The sequence below is a fragment of the Aethalodelphis obliquidens genome, unplaced genomic scaffold (genome assembly GCF_003676395.1).
Source record: "Aethalodelphis obliquidens isolate GAN/ISIS:26980383/991018 unplaced genomic scaffold, ASM367639v1 scaffold95, whole genome shotgun sequence".
Taxonomy (NCBI): domain Eukaryota; kingdom Metazoa; phylum Chordata; class Mammalia; order Artiodactyla; family Delphinidae; genus Aethalodelphis; species Aethalodelphis obliquidens.
The window spans coordinates 4105563-4124898 of record NW_020838039.1 but is presented as its reverse complement, the minus strand read 5'-3'; the positions used below and the strand labels follow the sequence as shown (position 1 = coordinate 4124898).

Genomic DNA, 19336 nt, shown 5'->3' with positions numbered 1-19336 from the left:
ACCACCCTACTCTTATTAAGCCCATTTTGAAGAGCAACATACAGGGCCAGAAAGGTTAGTTACTTTCTCATGTAGTTGTACCTAGATTCAAATCCAGCTTAGTCTCACTCTAAAAGTTCACCTAACCATTATGCTGACTATTGCAGCAACGCCTACATAATAATAGCTCACATTTAGTGAATACTCTACTTGTGCCAGGAATTGAGTTAGTGGCTAAAATGCATAGTATCACTTAATTTTCACAATAGCCTTATGAGATTGGTCTTATTATAACTTGGGGGATTGAGGCATTGACAGATGAAGTTCTGCATCTACAATCACATGGTTAATAAATTGTATTTTGGGGATTAAAACTCAGGCAAACACAAACATATATTGTTCCTATAACTGTGTAAAGTATTATTTCTTTTACAAATAGCATTCTAAGCAATACAGAGTTCATAAATAAAATAAGGTAGAATAATTTGATATAATCACCTGTGATGGAGGATTTTTCCCCAGATACTGGTGAAGAGGAATTTCCGAGACTTTCTTTAAGGGATGATGATGATAAACTTGTTAACCATGCATCCTGTTTAAAGAAAATGTATTTACTAGTAAGTTTAGTTCTCAAGATTTGTGGGGGGCAATAGGATTATTAAAACTACTTCATAACTCTGAAATCTGCATTATTAGTTTTCTGCTAAACACCAAAAGTAAGTCAAAGGAGGTTATAATATGCTTTACTTTCAAGCCTTTATATCTTGATCATCAATAGGTCACTAAGAGCTATTCCAGTTCTTTAACTGAAACCTCTATGTTTTCAAAACTCCTACTGCTCTAAAATCAAATCTCAGAAATATTTAAGGTAAATATTTGACATGTTTTTCTCTAAGTATATATTTTCCTATAAAGTATAAAGGAAATAGTAGGTAAAAACCCTTAGTTTCAAACAAATATTCTTGTTGACCAAATGAAAGCAATTTATAAAACCAAGTAGACAGTTACTTCCAAATATTTTAGATAAAAAACTACATAGATTTCATACACTTTAGTTTTCCTCAAAATTCCTATATCTGAATTAAAATAATTATTATATATGAAATGAAGTAATTATATTTGTGTATAAATTAAACATCTCTTTATAGAATAATACTCTAGTCTAAAGGTGATGATATTATAATGTAAGAAGTTTGATTTTGTTGCATAGATAATAAATTTTAATTTTCTTTCCCATAATATTTACAAAGAAAATTATATGTCAAAAGCAATAGAGAGAAACCATCTGGGCAGATGGCAGAAGGGCTCAAACACTGGAGTCTACCCTGAGAAGGGAAGATTTACCCAAGGAGACTTACAAGTTAGTAGCCTTTTTCCTGAGGAAATTCCCCCGACTGTGCAGCTTAGTAGAAGGCTGCAGCATTACTAAGCTGGCTTGAGGGGTCAGAAGATAGAGTTTAGGACTAGAAGATCAGGCAATAAATTTGGAGAAGAGCTGCAGAAGGCATGAACCCCAATATCTGCATATAAATCCACCTCAAACACTTGGATCATCTGCATGGCATGGGAAAGACCTCAGAGGGTCCTGTAAAATCACAGTAGCTAGAAAGTGAAAAATCTAAGCAGAGATTTCAGTCAATGTCCATGGCAAGGGAGACAGAGCTGGGAATTTGTCTAGCCATAATATCTTTGTGCTAGAGCACATGTTCAGAGGAACATAACAGAATCCAGAATCTCTACAACATATCATTCATAATGTTCAGTAGTCAATCAAAATGTTAATAAGTAAAAAAAAAATGGTGACACATACTCATGAAAACAAACACAACAAAAGCAGTCTATAGTAACCAAGCCAGAGATGACCCAGATGTTGCAATTAGCAAACAAGAACTTTAAAGTAGGGATTATAAATATGTTCAAGCACTTAGGAGGAGATATATACATAGTGGCTGAATAGATAGGGTACCTTATTATTAGATACAGAAAATACAAAAAATACCAATCGAAATTCTAGAGTTGAACACTACTAAAATTAAAAAAAAAAATCACTGATAGACTTAACAGCAGATCAGGAATGGTAGAAAAAGGCAGTGAACTTGAAGACAGAACAATACAACTTACTCAATCTAAAAAAACAAAGGGAAAAAAGATTAAAGAAACATGAAAGAAATTTAGAGATCAGTGAGACATCAAAAATTTCAATGCGCATGTAATTACAAACAAGAGGGAGGAAAATAAAACAGAAAAAAATTTTAACTTCCCATCTGCATGGAAAATATCAGTTTACAAATCCTGAAATCTTGACAAAACCCAAGCAGGATAAATATAAAGAAAACCACACCTAAGTACCTCATAGTCAAATTGTTGTAATTCAAAGAAAAAAGACTAAATCTTGAAAGCTGCCAGAAAAAAACAAAACATTGTATAATGAGGATAGCAAAATAAATTTTTGCTGATTTCATAACAGAAATAATAGAGGCCAGGAACAATGGAAACCTATAAAGAGCTGGGGATAGGAGAAGGAAACTGTCAGCCAAGAAGTGTATATTCAACTAAGCCATCCTTCAAAAATGAAGATAAAGTGAATATGTTTTACATAAGAAAAGACTGAGAGAATCGATCACTGGCAAACCAAGAAATGCAAAAATAAGTTCTTAAGATTGAAGGGAAATAACACTAGAAGGTAATCTGGATCTATAGGAAGAAATGAAGATCCCTAGAAATGGTATATATATCTAAGAAAACTATAAATGTTTATTCTTTTCTTCTTTTAGTTCTTTAAAAGTCTAAGACAGGGCTCCCCTGGTGGTGCAGTGGTTGAGAGTCTGCCTGCCGATGCAGGGGACACGGGTTCATGCCCCGGTCCGGGAAGATCCCACATGCCACGGAGCAGTTGGGCCCGTGAAACATGGCCACTTGAGCCTGCGCGTCCGGAGCCTGTGCTCCGCAACGGGAGAGGCCACAACAGTGAGAGGCCCGCGTACCACAAAAAAAAAAAAAAAAAAAGTCTAAGAAAAAAAGTTTAAAAGGCTCTTTAAAGAAACGTTATAACTCTGTGTTGTGGAAATTATATGTAGGTATAATATACATGACATCAACAGCATGATGGATGAGGGAGTATATGGAACTATACTGTTACAAGGTTTCTATTTTAAATGTGAAACAATACAGTGTCAACTGTATTGTGATCATTTATAGATGCATTTTGTAATCCATAAGACAACTACTAAAAATATAACGCAAATAGGTATAGTCAAAAGGCAACAGAGAAAACTAATGGAAAACTAAAACCTACGTGATTAACTCTGAATAAAAAGGCAAGAAAGAAGTTATAGAGGAACAACTTCAATTTTAAAAAAATAGATAAAATAAATAGAAAAAAAACAGCAACAAATTGGCCCTAAGTGTACTTACATTAAATGTATATGGACTGGATTTCCCTGGTGGCGCATTGGTTAAGAATCCACCTGCCAATGCAGGGGACACGGGTTCAAGCCCAGGTCTGGGAAGATCCCACATGCCATGGAGCAACTAAGCCCGTGAGCCACAACTACTGAGCCTGTGCTCTAGAGCCCGTGAGCCACAATTGCTGAGCCCGAGAGCCACAACTACTGAAGCCTGTGCACCTAGAGCCCGTGCTCCACAACAAGAGAAGCCATCATGATGAGAAGCCCGCACACCACAACAAAGGGTAGCCCCCTGCTTGCCATAACTAGAGAAAGCCCGTGCAAGCAATGAAGACCCAATGCAGCCAAAAATAAAATAAATAAATTTATTAAAAAAAGTATATGGACTAAACACTCATAAATGGAATAATGGATTCATAAGTAGATCGCAATTAAAAAGCAGATTGTCAGACTTGATAAAAAAGTAATACCAGGGGCTTCCCTGGTGGCGCAGTGGTTGAGAGTCCGCCTGCCGATGCAGGGGACACGGGTTCATGCCCCGGTCCGGGAGGATCCCACATGCCGCGGAGCAGCTGGGCCTGTTGAGCCATGGCCGCTGAGCCTGCGTGTCCGGAGCCTGTGCTCCGCAACGGGAGAGGCCACAACAGTGAGAAGCCCGGGTATCGCAAAAAAAAAAAAAAAAAAAGTAATACCAAACTGCTATTACAAGAGTCATTTAAAGAAAAAGATTGTTTGAAAGGAAAATTATGGAAAAAGTTATACCATGCAAATACTGAAATGTTGAAATGTCAGGCAAAACAAACTGCAAGATATGAAGCATTACCAGAGATACAAAAATTTCATAGGGCTAAATAGGGTCAAGAACTAATAATGATGAATGTGTATGTGTTTAATTACAGAGTCATGGAATGCTGACAGAACAAAAAGGAAGTACAGAGAAATTCACAAACATAATTGGAGATTTTAACACACTCTATTTAGTACATGGCAAATCAACTAGACAAAAATTCAGTAAGAAAGGAGAAGATCTGAATGACACTACCAACCATCTTGACCAAACTGAAATTACAGAACGTTATATCTAACACCTGCAGAACACACATTCTTTGTTAATACAAATGAAACCTTTCACAAGACACACTTAGTCTGGGCCATAAAAAAAAAAACCCAACAATTAAAAAAAATGTGAATTCATATAAAATATATTCTTTGATCATAATAAAATTAAATTATAAATTTATGCAAGAATATATCTAGAGAAGATCTAATATGTGGAAATAAAATCATTCACCATAAAATAACCATTTGGCCAAAAAAGAGATCACAAGGAAAATTAGAAAATGTATTTAAAGGAATGATAATGAAAATAAATGGCATCAAAAAAATTGAGTGCTGCTCTCTATTTACAATAGCCCGGAGATGGAAACAACCTAAGTGCCCATCATCGGATGAATGGATAAAGAAGATGTGGCACATATATACAATGGAATATTACTCAGCCATAAAAAGAAACGAAATTGAGCTATTTGTAATGAGGTGGATAGACCTAGAGTCTGTCATACAGAGTGAAGTAAGTCAGAAAGAAAAAGACAAATACCGTATGCTAACACATATATATGGAATTTAAGAAAAAAAAATGTCATGAAGAACCTAGGGGTAAGGCAGGAATAAAGACGCAGACCTCCTAGAGAACGGACTTGAGGTTATGGGGAGGGGGAAGGGTGAGCTGTGACAGGGCGAGAGAGAGTCATGGACATATACACACTAACAAACGTAGTAAGGTAGATAGCTAGTTGGAAGCAGCCGCATGGCACAGGGAGATTGGCTTGGTGCTTTGTGACAGCCTGGAGGGGTGGGATAGGGAGGGTGGGAGGGAGGGAGACGCAAGAGGGAAGAGATATGGGAACATATGTATATGTATAACTGATTCACTTTGTTATAAAGCAGAAACTAACACACCATTGTAAAGCAATTACACCCCAATAAAGATGTTAAAAAAAAAAATTGAGTGCTGCTAATCAGTGCATTAGAGGAAAATTTATAGTTTTCAAAGGTTTTGATAGAAAGGATGAAAAGCTTAAAATGGATGGACACATTTTCTAACTTAAAGGTAAGCAAATTAAACCCAAAGAAAATAAAAGAAAGAAATAATAAAGAGTGAAAATCAATGAAATTGGAAACAAACAACAGAGAAAGCTAACAAAGCCAACACTGGTTCTTTTAACAGAGTTAAAGTTTTAACAGAACTGAGCAATGCCTATCAAAATTTAACAAGAGAGACAGAAAACACAAACTACATATTAGAAATGAAAGATGGAATGTCATGATAATTTTACTGTCATCAAAAGGATAAGGGAATATCACAACCAACTTTATAAATTCAACATCTCAGATAAAGTGGATAAATTTCTAAATAGACATAAATTACCAAGCTGATGAGAAAATCTGGATACCAAATATTTATCCCCCCCCCAAAAAAATCAAACTTAGTGTCAAAGACCTCTCCACAAAGAAAATTCTAGGCCCAGATAATTTCGCTGGTGAATTCTCTCAATTAAGGGGAAAATGATACTAAACTTTTGGTTTCATACCAAACAAACTTTTAGAAAATAAATGAGGAAGAGACATTCCCCAATTCATAGGATACTCACACCTGATAACAACATTATAAGGAAAAAATTATAGTCAACTTCCATAAATATTGATGTAGAAGTCTTAACAAAATATTAAAAAATCAAATCCCACACAAAAATAGTGTACTATGATGGACTAGATTTTATCCCAGGAATAATGAGTTAATTTAACATATAAACATAGATATATATCATCATACACACGCACACACAAATGAAAGGTGGGAAGTGAGGTTGTAGCGAGAAAGAAAATGTCACCCTTTCGATACCCAGCTGTGACATTTGCAGGAAGGTAAGGCAATAGGGAGAGAAGTGCAGTGTCATGTGAAAGCTTATACAAAGTTAAAGAGGCTTCAGCATAGTTGAATGTGGATGAAAATAGACTCTTCCGGAGCCAAAGATTATAGACATAGGAGAGAGAAGGGTTGGACAAAAAATAAATGGGAAATCCCTGAAAATGTGGGCTTAAAGAAGATTCAGAGCATGGTCAGGAAAATTTTATAATGAGGAATAAGGAAATTCAGACTATTAAAAACAGAAGTATCTAAAATACCCAACAAAGATAATAGCTCTACAATATGGGTTATGTTATAGTCATTAAGGTGAACATAGTCTCAAGATCACCCAGCAACATGGAAACACGTCATGACCTAATGTTAAGAGATTAAACCAAAAAGCATGATACAAAACATTGTGAATGTTAAGATGACAAATATTATAAAAACAAGTATAGAAAAACAGCCCAAAAGTGGAGTAAGAATAATGAATATAGTTGTCATTAGGTGATGGGATTATGGGTAGATATTTTTCAATTAAATTTTCTGTCATAATATATGTTACTTTAAAAAGTTTAGGAATACTTTTTTCTTTAATCAAGGGATATAGAATACATCACAAAGAGCAATTAAAGTTAGGTATCACTACCAGTTTGAATAGTGTTCCCTCAAAATTCATGTCTACCCCAAATCTCCGAATGTGATCTTATTTGAAAATAAGGTGTTTGCAGATGGAATTAGTTAAGATGAGAATCTACTGGAGTAGGGCAGACCCTAAATCAAATGACTGGTGTCTTGTTTTAGACAAAAGTGAGGGAAGACACAGAGACCCAGGGAAGAAGACCATGGGTTGATGGAGGCAAGGACTGGAGTGACGCAGCTACAAGCCAAGGACCACCAAAGATTTCTGACAACCACCAGAAACTGGAAGAAGCAAAGAAGGATTCTTCCCTAGAGCCTTCAGAGGGAACATAGCCCTGTTCACACCCTGATATTGGATTTCTGACCTCCAGAACTGAGAGAACTTCTGTTGTTTTAAGTCATCTAGTTTGTGGCAATTTGTTACAGCAGCTACAGTGAACTAACACAATATCCACTTGACCAGATGATTTTATTAAACATAAAATAATTGTTTGGTTTTGATAACACCCTCTCTTCACCTGACTTTCAGAACAAATTAGGACATAGCACATTGAAGTCAGGCAGACTTATATCAAATTGCCAGCTTTTCTGGTAAAGCTAACCTGCAGGATAAGAGTGGAATCAGAGCCTACTGTGCTCATACTTCTGACCTGAATTGGAGAGATTCTTCTGTTTAGTTGTGATACAAAGGACTTCCTCTGTCTGCCTTTTCACCACCTCCCAGGGAGCAGATCTTTTCTCACATCAGTAACACAGAGGAGTCAGGAGAAGAAGAAAGAAGCTTAGCCAGTACTGTTTAGTTCCTTTTCTCTGATCTGCTCAAGCAGATTGTGGAGTAGGAATGTTCTTCCCATACTTATCCCTTCTGAAATGTGAGGTGGAACTTCTCTAACCATAGTGAAATGTAAAGACAGGCGGCCAAGTGTTCTTCCCTAATAACAATACACAGTAAACTCCTGATGAAGTCCTGAAGGATCACATCTACATCCCTTCTGGTATATCCCAAAAAATACAGGACTGTGCCGTGAACATTCAGTATACATTTGTTGAGTGATTAAAACCAAATGAATAAAATGACATTGGCCATAAATTATACAATTCAAAGATATGTAAATAAAAACTCTTGCAATTAAAGTGTTGCATAGATTCAAAAAGGCAAGTTTTTTTCACATTTTACTTTCTCTGAAATTGGATGCATCGTATGTTACAGTTTAGCAGTTTTCTTCTTTCTTAGCAGTACATAAAATAATGCTGTATTTTTGCTGTATCTTACAATTGAGTTTTAGATCCAATAAAATATATTTTTAAAAACTTAAAATTATTTCCTTATCAATTGCTGAAAGAATCATGTAACACATACACACATGCATGCTCACACACAAGTATTCTTTTTCTCATAATCAGATGCAAAAACCTGAATTAGAAACACAGTTTAGCAGTAGCGCTAACCTCAGGGTCAAGGTTTTCAGAGAATGCATTTTTCTCAGCTTCTGGTTGTCTGCCATTCAGCCTTGGGAGGAATGAAGGTGCAGAATATGCCTCTAATTCTTCATGGAGGGCAGTGTCTTTGTCTTCTCCTAGCCCGTCTTTCTCCTCCCTGTGGCTGTGCTTTTTCAACATGCTCCTTGGCCGAGGTGAAGGCTTAAAGTGGTTGTCTGCTTCAAGGCTGCTGTTATTTTCTGCAGAAAAATACAATGTTTTAATGCATTAAATAAAATTTAATACACTAAAAAATACATTTTTAAAATGCCAATGGCTTCTCCTACACCACAGGTGTCACCACACTTCCCTCCTGTGCCCAAGCACCTTGGCTTTCTATCCTGGAGAGTCTAGAAGAAGCCCACACCCTTCTCTACACAAAACTCCAGAAAGTACAAGTAGGTGATAGTTCATAATCAAATAATTTTTTTTTAGTGGCTGCCATCCTGGAAGTAACTAGTATACTTCACTTTTGTGAGTAAACTCATCAACTCTCATAGTATTAAAAAAAATTTTTTTTTAACAAACAAAACCAAACTGCTTCAGTTTCAGCCTTTATAAAATGAGGCAGTTCATCCATCAAAACCTTTATTGAGTATCTGCTGCCAGGCCCCATACACATCACTCACATTAATGGACCTCAGAATCAAGACACTGGCAATGGCCCTGTCCAAGGATTTTAGAGGTTGGGAAAGGAGACGATTCTAAACAAACAAAATTATAAGACAAAGGTAAGTGCTGTTACAAGTATAAAGATGATGTCAGTACAGGGAGTAGAAGAGCCAAATGTCCCTGGAAGGAGGAACAGACAACTGGATAACTTGTGAGCTGCTGTTCTCTGAGTCCATAAAACCTCTCCAGCAGTTATTAAAATTTCTCAGTTACTATTTCATCACTTCTAAGTTTAAAACAATAATCTAATGCTGGTATACTTCCAGCCCTCAAAACATGATAAGAAACATTTTCCATGAACTTTTCCCTAAATTTTACCTGTTATACATATCCATCTCTCCATTGTTCTACCAATGTATTCTTCTGATGAAACTTCAAAACTGAACTAATTAATACCTTTATCCTTTTTATCTATAAGTCGAGTTATAAATCCTGCTAGAAGATTCTACAACCATAGGTAATTGGAACCACTATAAATGTTTCATTACCAATTTTAGGTATGTCCTAAACTCTGGTCAAATGTCCAATCCAAAATCCAAGAGTCATCTTAGATTCCTCCCTCAAAATCCAAAGAATCACAATACCCTATCCATTCTACTTGCTAAATTTCTCTCTCATTTATCCCACTTTCTACATCCCCACTCTCAGTTCCTCATCCACTCTTGCCTAGATTACTGCCTCAGTGATATTTATAAAACACAAATCAGATCACATCACTCCTCTCCACAAAATTTTTCAATGGCTCCCCATCAGCCAGTCTTACAGAATAAAAAGCTCATTGCCTCTGAACAATATAAAATGTTTCATGGTTTTGTCTCTGGCTGCCTCATCACTGACACACCCACTTAGTAATCTGTCCTGAAATGCTGGGCTCACTGTCCTTCTGCAGCTGTGCCACATGCCTCCTGCCACCAGAGCTTGCCACCCAAGCTCTCCCTCTGCCTAGGATGTCCACTTCCTGTTTCTCCTCCTGAAAAATGCTTGCCTGTCTTTGGAACCTCAGTTTAAGCAGAATATTGTATAATGCCTGGTTTTGAGTCATTTTTTTTATTGTGGTAATAACGCTTAATAGGAGATCCACCCTCTTAACAAATTTTCAAGTGCATATTACAGTATTATTAACTAAAGGCACAATGCCAAAAGGCAGAGCTCTAAAACTTATTCATCTTGCATAACTGAAACTTTACATCTGTTGACTAGCAACTCCCATTTCTCTCTCCCTCCAGCCCCTCATAACCACCATTCTACCCACTCTCTGTATGGGGTTGCCTATTTCAGATATTTCATATTTGAATCTTGTTCTGACACTTATTAGCATTGTAAACTTACACGAATCAGATAACCGTCACACACTCCAGTTTTCCTATAGGTAGAATTAGCTAAGATTTGCTAAAGTTCTCATGGGACTTGAGTAAGATAATACATACAAAGCACACAACACAGTGCCTGACACATGGGAAGTGCTCAATGAATATCAATGATTGTATAGACATTTCCTGTTCTGGTTTGTCCACCACTCCTGTTTTCTTTTTGGGTAGCCTCTCCTCCTTTCTATCCATGTGATTCTGTGGGTTAATAAATATCTCCTCCATACCTCAGTGAGAATGATGGGCATGTGATGTAGCCCTCTCCTTCCTGTGCAGCTTATCACAGAAACTTCATTTCCCCTGACCACAGCAGGCAGTCAGGAGGTCAGGATTTTTCTACTTGGAGTTGGTGGATATGCCTTTAAGGCCATGGAGCTGGAAGGATGTGATTTAGAGACCACTAGTGGCATTCTCTGCTGCCAAGTGAAGGGCTGTCTGAGACAAAGAAACCAAATGACAGAAAAATGGACCAAGGGATGGAATTAATGGGGCAGTGACAGTGCAGGAGGAGAGAATGAGAGGGTCAGGGAGGGAGGACAAAAGTAAAAAGAGAGAATCCTGATGATATAGAAATACCGATTCTCTACACTTAATCACACCTAAAGCAAGGACTTCTGACATCCATGCTCAACACAGCGATAAACTCTTTCCACTGATGTTTGAATTGGGTCATTTGCATCTGAGAGTCCTGACTACAGGTATTATTATTTGTCAGTTATAGCTATTGACACCAGCTCCTCTAGGAAGCCTTCCCTGATGCCCTCAGGTAAATTTAGATGCCCACTTTCCTGTGTTCTTACTATACCTTTTATACACCTTCCCACCAAATTGTAAAGTCTTTGCTATGGTCTGAATGTTTGTGTCTCCATCCAATTCTTATGTTGAAATCTTAACCCCAAAAGTGACGTATTAGGAGGTGAGGTCTTTGGAAGGTGATTAAGTCATGAGGGTAAAATCTTCATGAATGGGATTAATGCCCTTAAAATAATGCTCTACAAAGTTCCTTTGCCCTTTGCACCACATAAAGATACAATGAGAAGCCTGCAACCCGGAAGAGGGCCCTATCCAACCATGTGAGCCCTGTGATTTCAGACTTCCAGCCTCCAGAACTGTAAGAAATAGGTTTCTGTTGGTGATAATCTACCCAGTCTGTGGTATTCAGTTACAGCAGCCCGAACGGCCTAAGACAGTATTGGAGGATTGGTACTAAGTCTTTGTAATGCCACAGTGATAGCTACTATCACAGTGCTTGTAACAGTGAAACATATCGTACCCACAATAAATATGTGGGATAAATAAGATGATCTGCTTATGAACAAATGCTGAATAATAAAATGAATAGTAAAAGCATTTATAGAGTACTTAATTTATGCCAAGATTGCTCTAAGCACTTCAAATACATGAATTTAACTTAATTGCCTCAAACCCCTAGTGGTGGTTCAAATATTGTCTCCCTTTTACAGGTAAATAAAATGAGGAACAAAGAGCTCATGTGCCCATAGTCATAAACTCTAGTTTGTGGGATTAAAGCAGGAGCACCCAGACTCCAATGCTAATGTAGTCAAGGTTCTCCTGCTTTAAAGTTAAAATAAAAACAGCATAACCTGTAAAAATTACTTTCTACAATCACTACCAATGTGACCACTACCTGATAAAAGTGAAAGAGTTTGATTATTGTACTAGTTACAGCAGACAAGCAAGAACAAAGGAAACTTTCAGGTTCTAATATTTTTAGAAAGCATTAAGTGATACTCAGCAATATCTCACCACATTAAAAATATTAAGTTCTAAACTCTATAAGAAAAAAAAGTCTAAAAATTTAGAGAAGAATAAAGCTAAGTTCATTAACCACTTTCCTTCTTTAATGAATGAATTATTCATTTAAACATTCAAATACTTAACGAATTCTACATGCCAGGCACTAACCAGCAGCCTCAAGTTTTTTCTTCAACTTGAATAACCTAGGAATAATGATTTTAATATATTTTATACCAAAATTCCACTTCCAGAAGCATCATCAAGTTTTCAGAAAGAAAAAAAAAATACATCTATACATTATCAAAATGTTTTATTTTACAATCAAATGTAAATGATTACTTGTTTTGGTAATTTTTTTATCCTACATATACTGAATTGCAAATGGTTAATGATTGTTTAAAAATACAGTATTGCACATTTAGAATCCTGAGCTATCTTGTGGTCAAAATACAGTATTTCTCTAGTTATTTTAATTTGTCACAGGTTTTAAAAAAGATATTAAATGGGTGGATTATTGCTGATTATCTACCATAAAGTTCTAATTATGTACTTCTATCTATATCAGACTAATTTTTAGCTTCTATAACATGCTCACATTTTCTTATTAACCTAATGAAAAGCTTTTTAGAATCAGGACAAATAGGATAAACGTAATCCATAAAAATAGGTTTTTAAACTCAACTAAGACTAGGAAACACTGCATATTCTTTCTTGAAGATTCACCGTGCATATGTCTTTATTAACAGTTCCAAGAAGTTCATAAAGAAATTGGTTTAAAATTCCTATAACTCTGTGTTTTCCCCTCAATACCAATGAACAAACTGTGGAACATACTTTGGGAAATGGTGATGTAATGGATTATTCACTCTTTGATTACATTTCCCTTCTCTCCATTTTTGATTTTACTCAGTACACTGGGAAGGTACATTTTAGCAAGTTAATTGTGTTTCATTAGGCCTTGTGCTTACACTTTTGTAGAAGTTTATAGTTTGAGACATACTTCAGTAGATTCTTAAAACAATTCTGTAGGAAAGGAGAGCAGGTTTCCTCCCCCTCCTCATGAAGACAGTGAGGCTTACCCTACGGCTGAGGTCACACATAACTAACTTGCAGTAGCTTTTCCCCTAGTATCCCTGCTTGCTTTATCTTCTCCTCATTTGAAAGTGGATGGAATTGTGGGGGTGGAAAAAGGAGTGTCTGAAATATAGCTTTGCCTAAGGTTACCAGTGCTATTATGTAAAGTATGAAATACTTACCAGTACCATATTTAATGATGATATGAAGGAAAGAGGTTTTTGTGAAGGTTAGCATCAACTACTATTTTTTCTATAGAACATAAAAAGACTGGAAGACTCCAAATCCTTAAACTTCTATGCCCTTGTTTCTGCGTGACAGCCCAGGGGATGTCACAGCAGTTGGTGCCTGCTTCACTCCATCTCTGCTGCACTATGCACAGAGCTCAGTAGAACTGTGAAGAAACTACTGTAATCACACCAGGAACATCCCCACAGAAAATTGAGTTTTAGTGGATTTTCCTGAGGAACAGAGAAACCAAATGGAGATTCTCTTTTCTTAAGGAAAATCTGGAGGCTTAAACAATGACAGCAACAACACCTGCCCCCACCACCCCCTTCAAATATACAAATGCCAAACAAATATTCTGGCAAATGGCTGTATGGAAATGATTATTGTTTTAAGGACTAGCCCCAATGCTGCTATAACCCTGATGTCTGGAGTGTGAAATGGATTAGAAAGGATTCCATTGTAGTTCCACTGCTAAAAACAAAATTGGAGCTCACAGGCCTAAGCACGGTTGGACCCAGGAGCTTTGGAGCCACAGCTGTGGATAACTGAAGGTACTTTGGCCAGCTATCAGGCACTAGCAGAGATATAAAACTGAACGTACAACTGGACATCAGAATTATGGTTTTTCTCTACGGTTCTATTATTTTTATTTATATCTGTAAAATTGAAAGGTTAAGTCTGATTTTTTTTTCTTAAATATCTACTAGCCACCATATGCAGTGGTTAAGAATCCGCCTGCCAATGTGGGGGACACGGGTTCAATCCCTGGTCTGGGAAGATCCCACATGCCATGGAGCAACTAAGCCCATGCACCACAACTACTGAGCCTGTGCTCTAAAGCCTGTGAGCCACAGCTACTGAACCCATGCAGCACAACTACTGAAGCCCGCACGCCTAGAGCCCATGCTCCACAACAAGAGAAGCCACTGCAATGAGAAGCCTGTGCACTGCAAAGAAGAGTAGCCCCTGCTCTCCACAACTAGAGAAAGCCTGTGAGTGGCAACGAAGACCCAACGCAGCCAAATATAAATAATAAATAAATAAATAAATAAATTAAAAAATCTATTAGCTACCATATAAAAGTATTTTGTGATTATCTTAAAATAAATTTTCAAGAAATGCAATTACAGTAACCTAACAAATTACCTGAAGATGCGCTTTTGATTAGAAGAATTCTAGGTTTCGTTTCCATTTTAATTTTCTCTTTTTCAACTTCTTGTTGTTTATTTTGAGATTCAGATAAGGGATTTACAATCATGCCTTTACCACCATCAGGTGCCATCTCATCATTTTTGATAGAGACTACTTGCTCATCTTTCCTCACATCATTGATTGATTTCTTGGTTTTCAAAAAAGACAGTTTCGGAGAATTCTTTTCTTCATCATCTGATATATGAAAATCATTAATCTTTTTCTTAACTGAATTTTCATCTACTGAGGTGTCAGAAAAATCACCTAAGGAAACTGAGAAACAGAAGAGAAAAAATATTTTCAATAGTGTATTTTAAAGTTTTAAAGATTACATCAATCAAAAAGATTACCTTAAAGACTGGAAATGAATTTACAACTGTGAATAGATTTGCAGCCCTAAAAAACAGCGAACTTTGGCAGGTTTTATTGGCATTAGTAAAATAAAAATTTCAGTTTCATTAATTTATTCAAAACATACTTATCGAGTATGAATAGTTTGTCAAGCCAAGCACTGTGCTTGCTCTGAGAAAACTCCTTCAAAATTTCTTCAAAGTAATAATCAGCCAGGGACATTTAAATTAGATTTTGGACTGTAAAGCTTTTCTTTTGTTTATCAAAAACTTCATAAAACCAACAATATTTGTAAATGGAAGAATTTGCTAATAATGTTTTTTCATAAAAATTTTGGAAATGCAATTCCATCCATACCACAGTATTAGATTTTACTATGAGAAGAATAATAAAGAATGCTTAACCGAACTATAAAGCAATGATTTAACTATTGTTCTGATTACTTTTACAGAGAACATTGAGAGTTATTCACTGAAAGTATAAAACACTGAATTTCAAGTTTAGAATTTTGTATGTTTATCCTGAAATGTAAAATATTAATATTTTACATAATCAAAAGAAACCAAATCAACCATACAATACTGATATATTGGGTTTTTTAAACTGATTCCCTTTCATAGCCAAAAAACCCTTGATTTATAAAAAGCATTATAAAAGTGATCCTAACGTGCACAAAGTTTAGTTCTATGGGCCCTAGTTATTACCTCATAGGGTTGACCTTAAAGATGAACTTGTTATCTCCAATATGGTTTACCACAAACAAGCAAATCTGCTGTCAGTTAAATTTTATTTTCATACATACATTCAGAAGAAAACCAAGGACAATCATACAACTTTTTTAAAATTAAGAGTGGCTTTTTATTCATTAAAAAGTTGGAGATCTAAAACCTGTGAATTCATAGGTATTATTTTAACATAGTGATTTTTTTTCAGGGTTGGGCTAAACCTAACTAAAGAAGCAAAAATAAGAGAAGTGGTTTACTTTCCCATGTTCTCACATACCAATCTCATCACTGTCAAAGTCATCTGAGTATTCAGAACTTCTTTGTCTGGCTGAGCGAGCTGTAATTGCTTTTATTAGTTCATCCTGAAATGAGATAACTGAAATCAATTTCTACCCAAATGTGGAGGTCTCATATATTGAATTAATTCTTTAAACAAATAATGCTTGATTAATAACTGCCTTAAAACTTAGGTTTCATTCATTTAACAGATATTCACTGAAAGCCTACCTTATGCCATGCACCCAACCCTTAAGACTCAATGCAGAAAATCACAGACAATTCCTTTCCTCATGGACCTTTGGGTTAAATTAAAGAAGACAGACAACACCAAGCAAATGAATCGAAGGACTCAACTTAGGGTTCATTATAAATTGGCATTATGGAAGAAACTGGTATTCTTTATGATCTTTTGTTTCAGCGTATTGCTGTTAACAGATGTAATCAATACTGCAAATTTAGAGGCTGAGTTCAAAATTGTAGTGACTGGACAGAGAAAGCCTAAATGTTATAATGTTACACCGGGGGGGGGGGAAACATTTTTTATATGAAAATGGCAATTAGAAACTGCTATTCAACTTTTAAAAGCTAATTTAACTTTTAATATACTAAGAATCTAGTATTGAGTTTAGTTTGGTAGTCTTAAAGACACAAAGAAGAGTTGGTAATACTGGAGCCCAAATACAATCATCTGAAAAATTTCAAAAGAAACATAGATTTACTCCAGCTTTACATAGGACTGTTGTATTGAATAGAAGCACTTTCAAGTCCAATATTCCCAATACAGTGTTTACCTTTTAAAATTATTCAAAATAAAAATACTTTACCTGGAAAGTAGTTCTTTTGGTGACTTTTGGACTCTTTGTATATGCCAAAGTTGTGCTAAAAACTTCATCAGACATCATCTAACTTTATAAAATGGCTAACAAATGATAGGGATAATTCAACCTCTGATGGTGGCTGAAATATATAAAAAACAAATCAGACTTTTTTGCATGCTTGAAAATTTCCATTACTACACTTAGTACTCCCTCCCTGCCCCCAAAGCCAAACAAAAACCAGAAAAGCATCATATGAACATTGAGCTATATCTTCACTTTTAAGTAGCAGAGTAATAAACAGAGTTTTTGTAAAGAAAAAGCAAATTCTACTATCAAACTTGTTTTCAGAAAAATAAAATTCAAACTGAAGTCATCCAAAAATATTTCTACAATTATTTTATTATCCTAAATAAGTTTTACAATTATTGCACTCATTTAAATAATGAGTGCAATAGGTTGTTGCCAATTAAAATAGAAACTTTTTCACCTCTCTTCCATTCAAAAAGTATAATATAGCCTACAAAACAGCCATACTTATTTAAAAGGCTACCAAGAAGACGACTGTCAGCATAAAGTACAGCAACGTTCCCCAACCTTTTTGGCACCAGGGACCAGTTTCGTGGAAGACAATTTTTCCACAGATGGTGGGTGGGGGGAATTGTTCGGGCGGTAATGCAAGCGATGGGGAGCGATGGGGGGCGGCAGATGAAGCTTCGCTCACTCGCCCGCCGTTCACCCACTGCTGTGCGGTCCGGTTCCTGTTTCCTAACAGGGGTCTGCGGCCTGGGGTTGGGGACCCCTGAAGTACAGAAGTCCCCTACATACCAATGAGTTCCATTCCGAGATTGTGTTTGTAAGTCCAATTTGTTCATAAGTCCAACAAATTTAGCCTAGGTACCCAACAGTAGTACAGTACAACAACTAGCATATAGGCGCCGGCATCAGGTGAACAGGCAAGAAGAGTTACTGACTGGAGGAGGGAGAGGAGGTGGGAGATGGCAGAGTTGAAGGATTGTCAGCAATAGGAGACGGAGGGCAAGCTGCAATTTCACTCATGCCTGACGTTGATGGCACATGTTCTGCTTCCTGGCTGCATTCAATTCTATCTACCCTCTTGCTTCCGGGCATCCTGGGCTTGAAATAAAGATACTGAACTACTGTGCCCTATACAGTACTGTACAGTAAAGTACACAAAAGTACAACCACTTGTAGAGGACGCACACACGTGACAGTGTACACCATACACGTGAACTAACGTACGTGATTGGACGTGAGAACGCAGGTTCGAATCTTTTAAAGTTCACAACTTGAAGGTTCATAGGTAGGGGAATTAGTGTACATAACTAAGAACATCACCATTTTTAAAAAAAAGTTTACATACAGTGCTGGGAAAGAAAAAGATCGTAAATAGTGATATTTTTCCAGCCACTCTTCCCTCTCACAAGTGTTGAAATACTATTAGATAAAACAAAAAGGGCTTCCCTGGTAGCGCAGTGGTTGAGAGTCCGCCTGCCGATGCAGGGGACACGGGTTCGTGCCCCGGTCCGGAAAGATCCCACATGCCGCGGAGCAGCTGGGCCCGTGAGCCATGGCCGCTGAGCCTGCGCGTCCGGAGCCTGTGCTCCGCAACGGGAGAGGCCACAACAGTGAGAGGTCCGCGTACCGAGGGAAAAAAAAAAAAAAAAAAGGAAGCTTCTGCGATGGACTGCATTAAAATCTCTGTTAACTGGTCCTGTGGACGTTTCCAGTGTTCCAGGCAGAGGCTGCTCACCCTCCCCGCCGCCCTCAGCAGCGCGGGACGGGGGACTGCTCCGGCCCGGCCAGATGGCCCCCTGTCCCTGCCCGCTCTGCCCCGTGTCGCCGACCAAGCACCCGTCGGTGCACAGCCGAGCGCCGCCTCCGCCCCGATTCTCCACAACCCCCAAGTCCCGCGGTCTGTACTCACTCTGCATTTCTGCGGATGTCTCCCCGCGACCGGAGGAACCAGCTGTTGGCCCCTCTCCTGGGCCTGCGCCTGGCTGATCTCTGAGACCAACTCTGCAGCGAGCGAGGAGGCGGTACTAAGAACGCAGGTGGGAAGCGGTTGCTAGGAAACAGCGTCTCCGGGAGGAAGTGACATACCGCGCCGCAGGTCTCTCGGGTACCTAACACCGCCCTACAGCCCGCCGTGTCACTGGTGCGACCGCCCAGACGAAGGAAATGACATCAGCCCTGTGGGTCTGGGGAGAAGGGTGCTTTATAGGCCGCCTGTGCTTCAGTCATTACCTAGGAGACAGGACCTGTCCAGCTCCCACCTGCGAGCTGAGAGCTGGCGCTTGTCAGTGGAGTTAGGATCTTCAGCCGCACAAAGCACATCCATCGTTCGTTTTGCCACAGTTGTTACAGACATTAAGTTCTGTGAATCGCAGGAGTGTACTAACGGACTAGTGCACTGACAGATGGGACAGAATAGCAA

The 19336-nt window shown here is 37.6% G+C and overlaps 1 protein-coding gene across 1 annotated transcript in view; it reads right to left on the bottom strand.

Moving 5' to 3' along the window:
- The window catches only part of MAP9 (microtubule associated protein 9), a 35430-nt gene extending 16489 nt beyond the window's left edge, over window positions 1-18941 (bottom strand). Inside the window, exons 1-6 of the mRNA XM_027095921.1 lie at window positions 18827-18941; window positions 16888-17020; window positions 16062-16146; window positions 14664-14981; window positions 8386-8615; window positions 478-571 (exon numbers count right to left, since the gene is read on the bottom strand). Coding sequence (XP_026951722.1) covers window positions 478-571; window positions 8386-8615; window positions 14664-14981; window positions 16062-16146; window positions 16888-16965 — 805 coding nt within the window. The 5' untranslated portion in view covers window positions 16966-17020; window positions 18827-18941. The remainder of the gene's footprint in view (window positions 1-477; window positions 572-8385; window positions 8616-14663; window positions 14982-16061; window positions 16147-16887; window positions 17021-18826) is intronic.
- Between the last annotated feature and the right edge of the window lie 395 nt (window positions 18942-19336).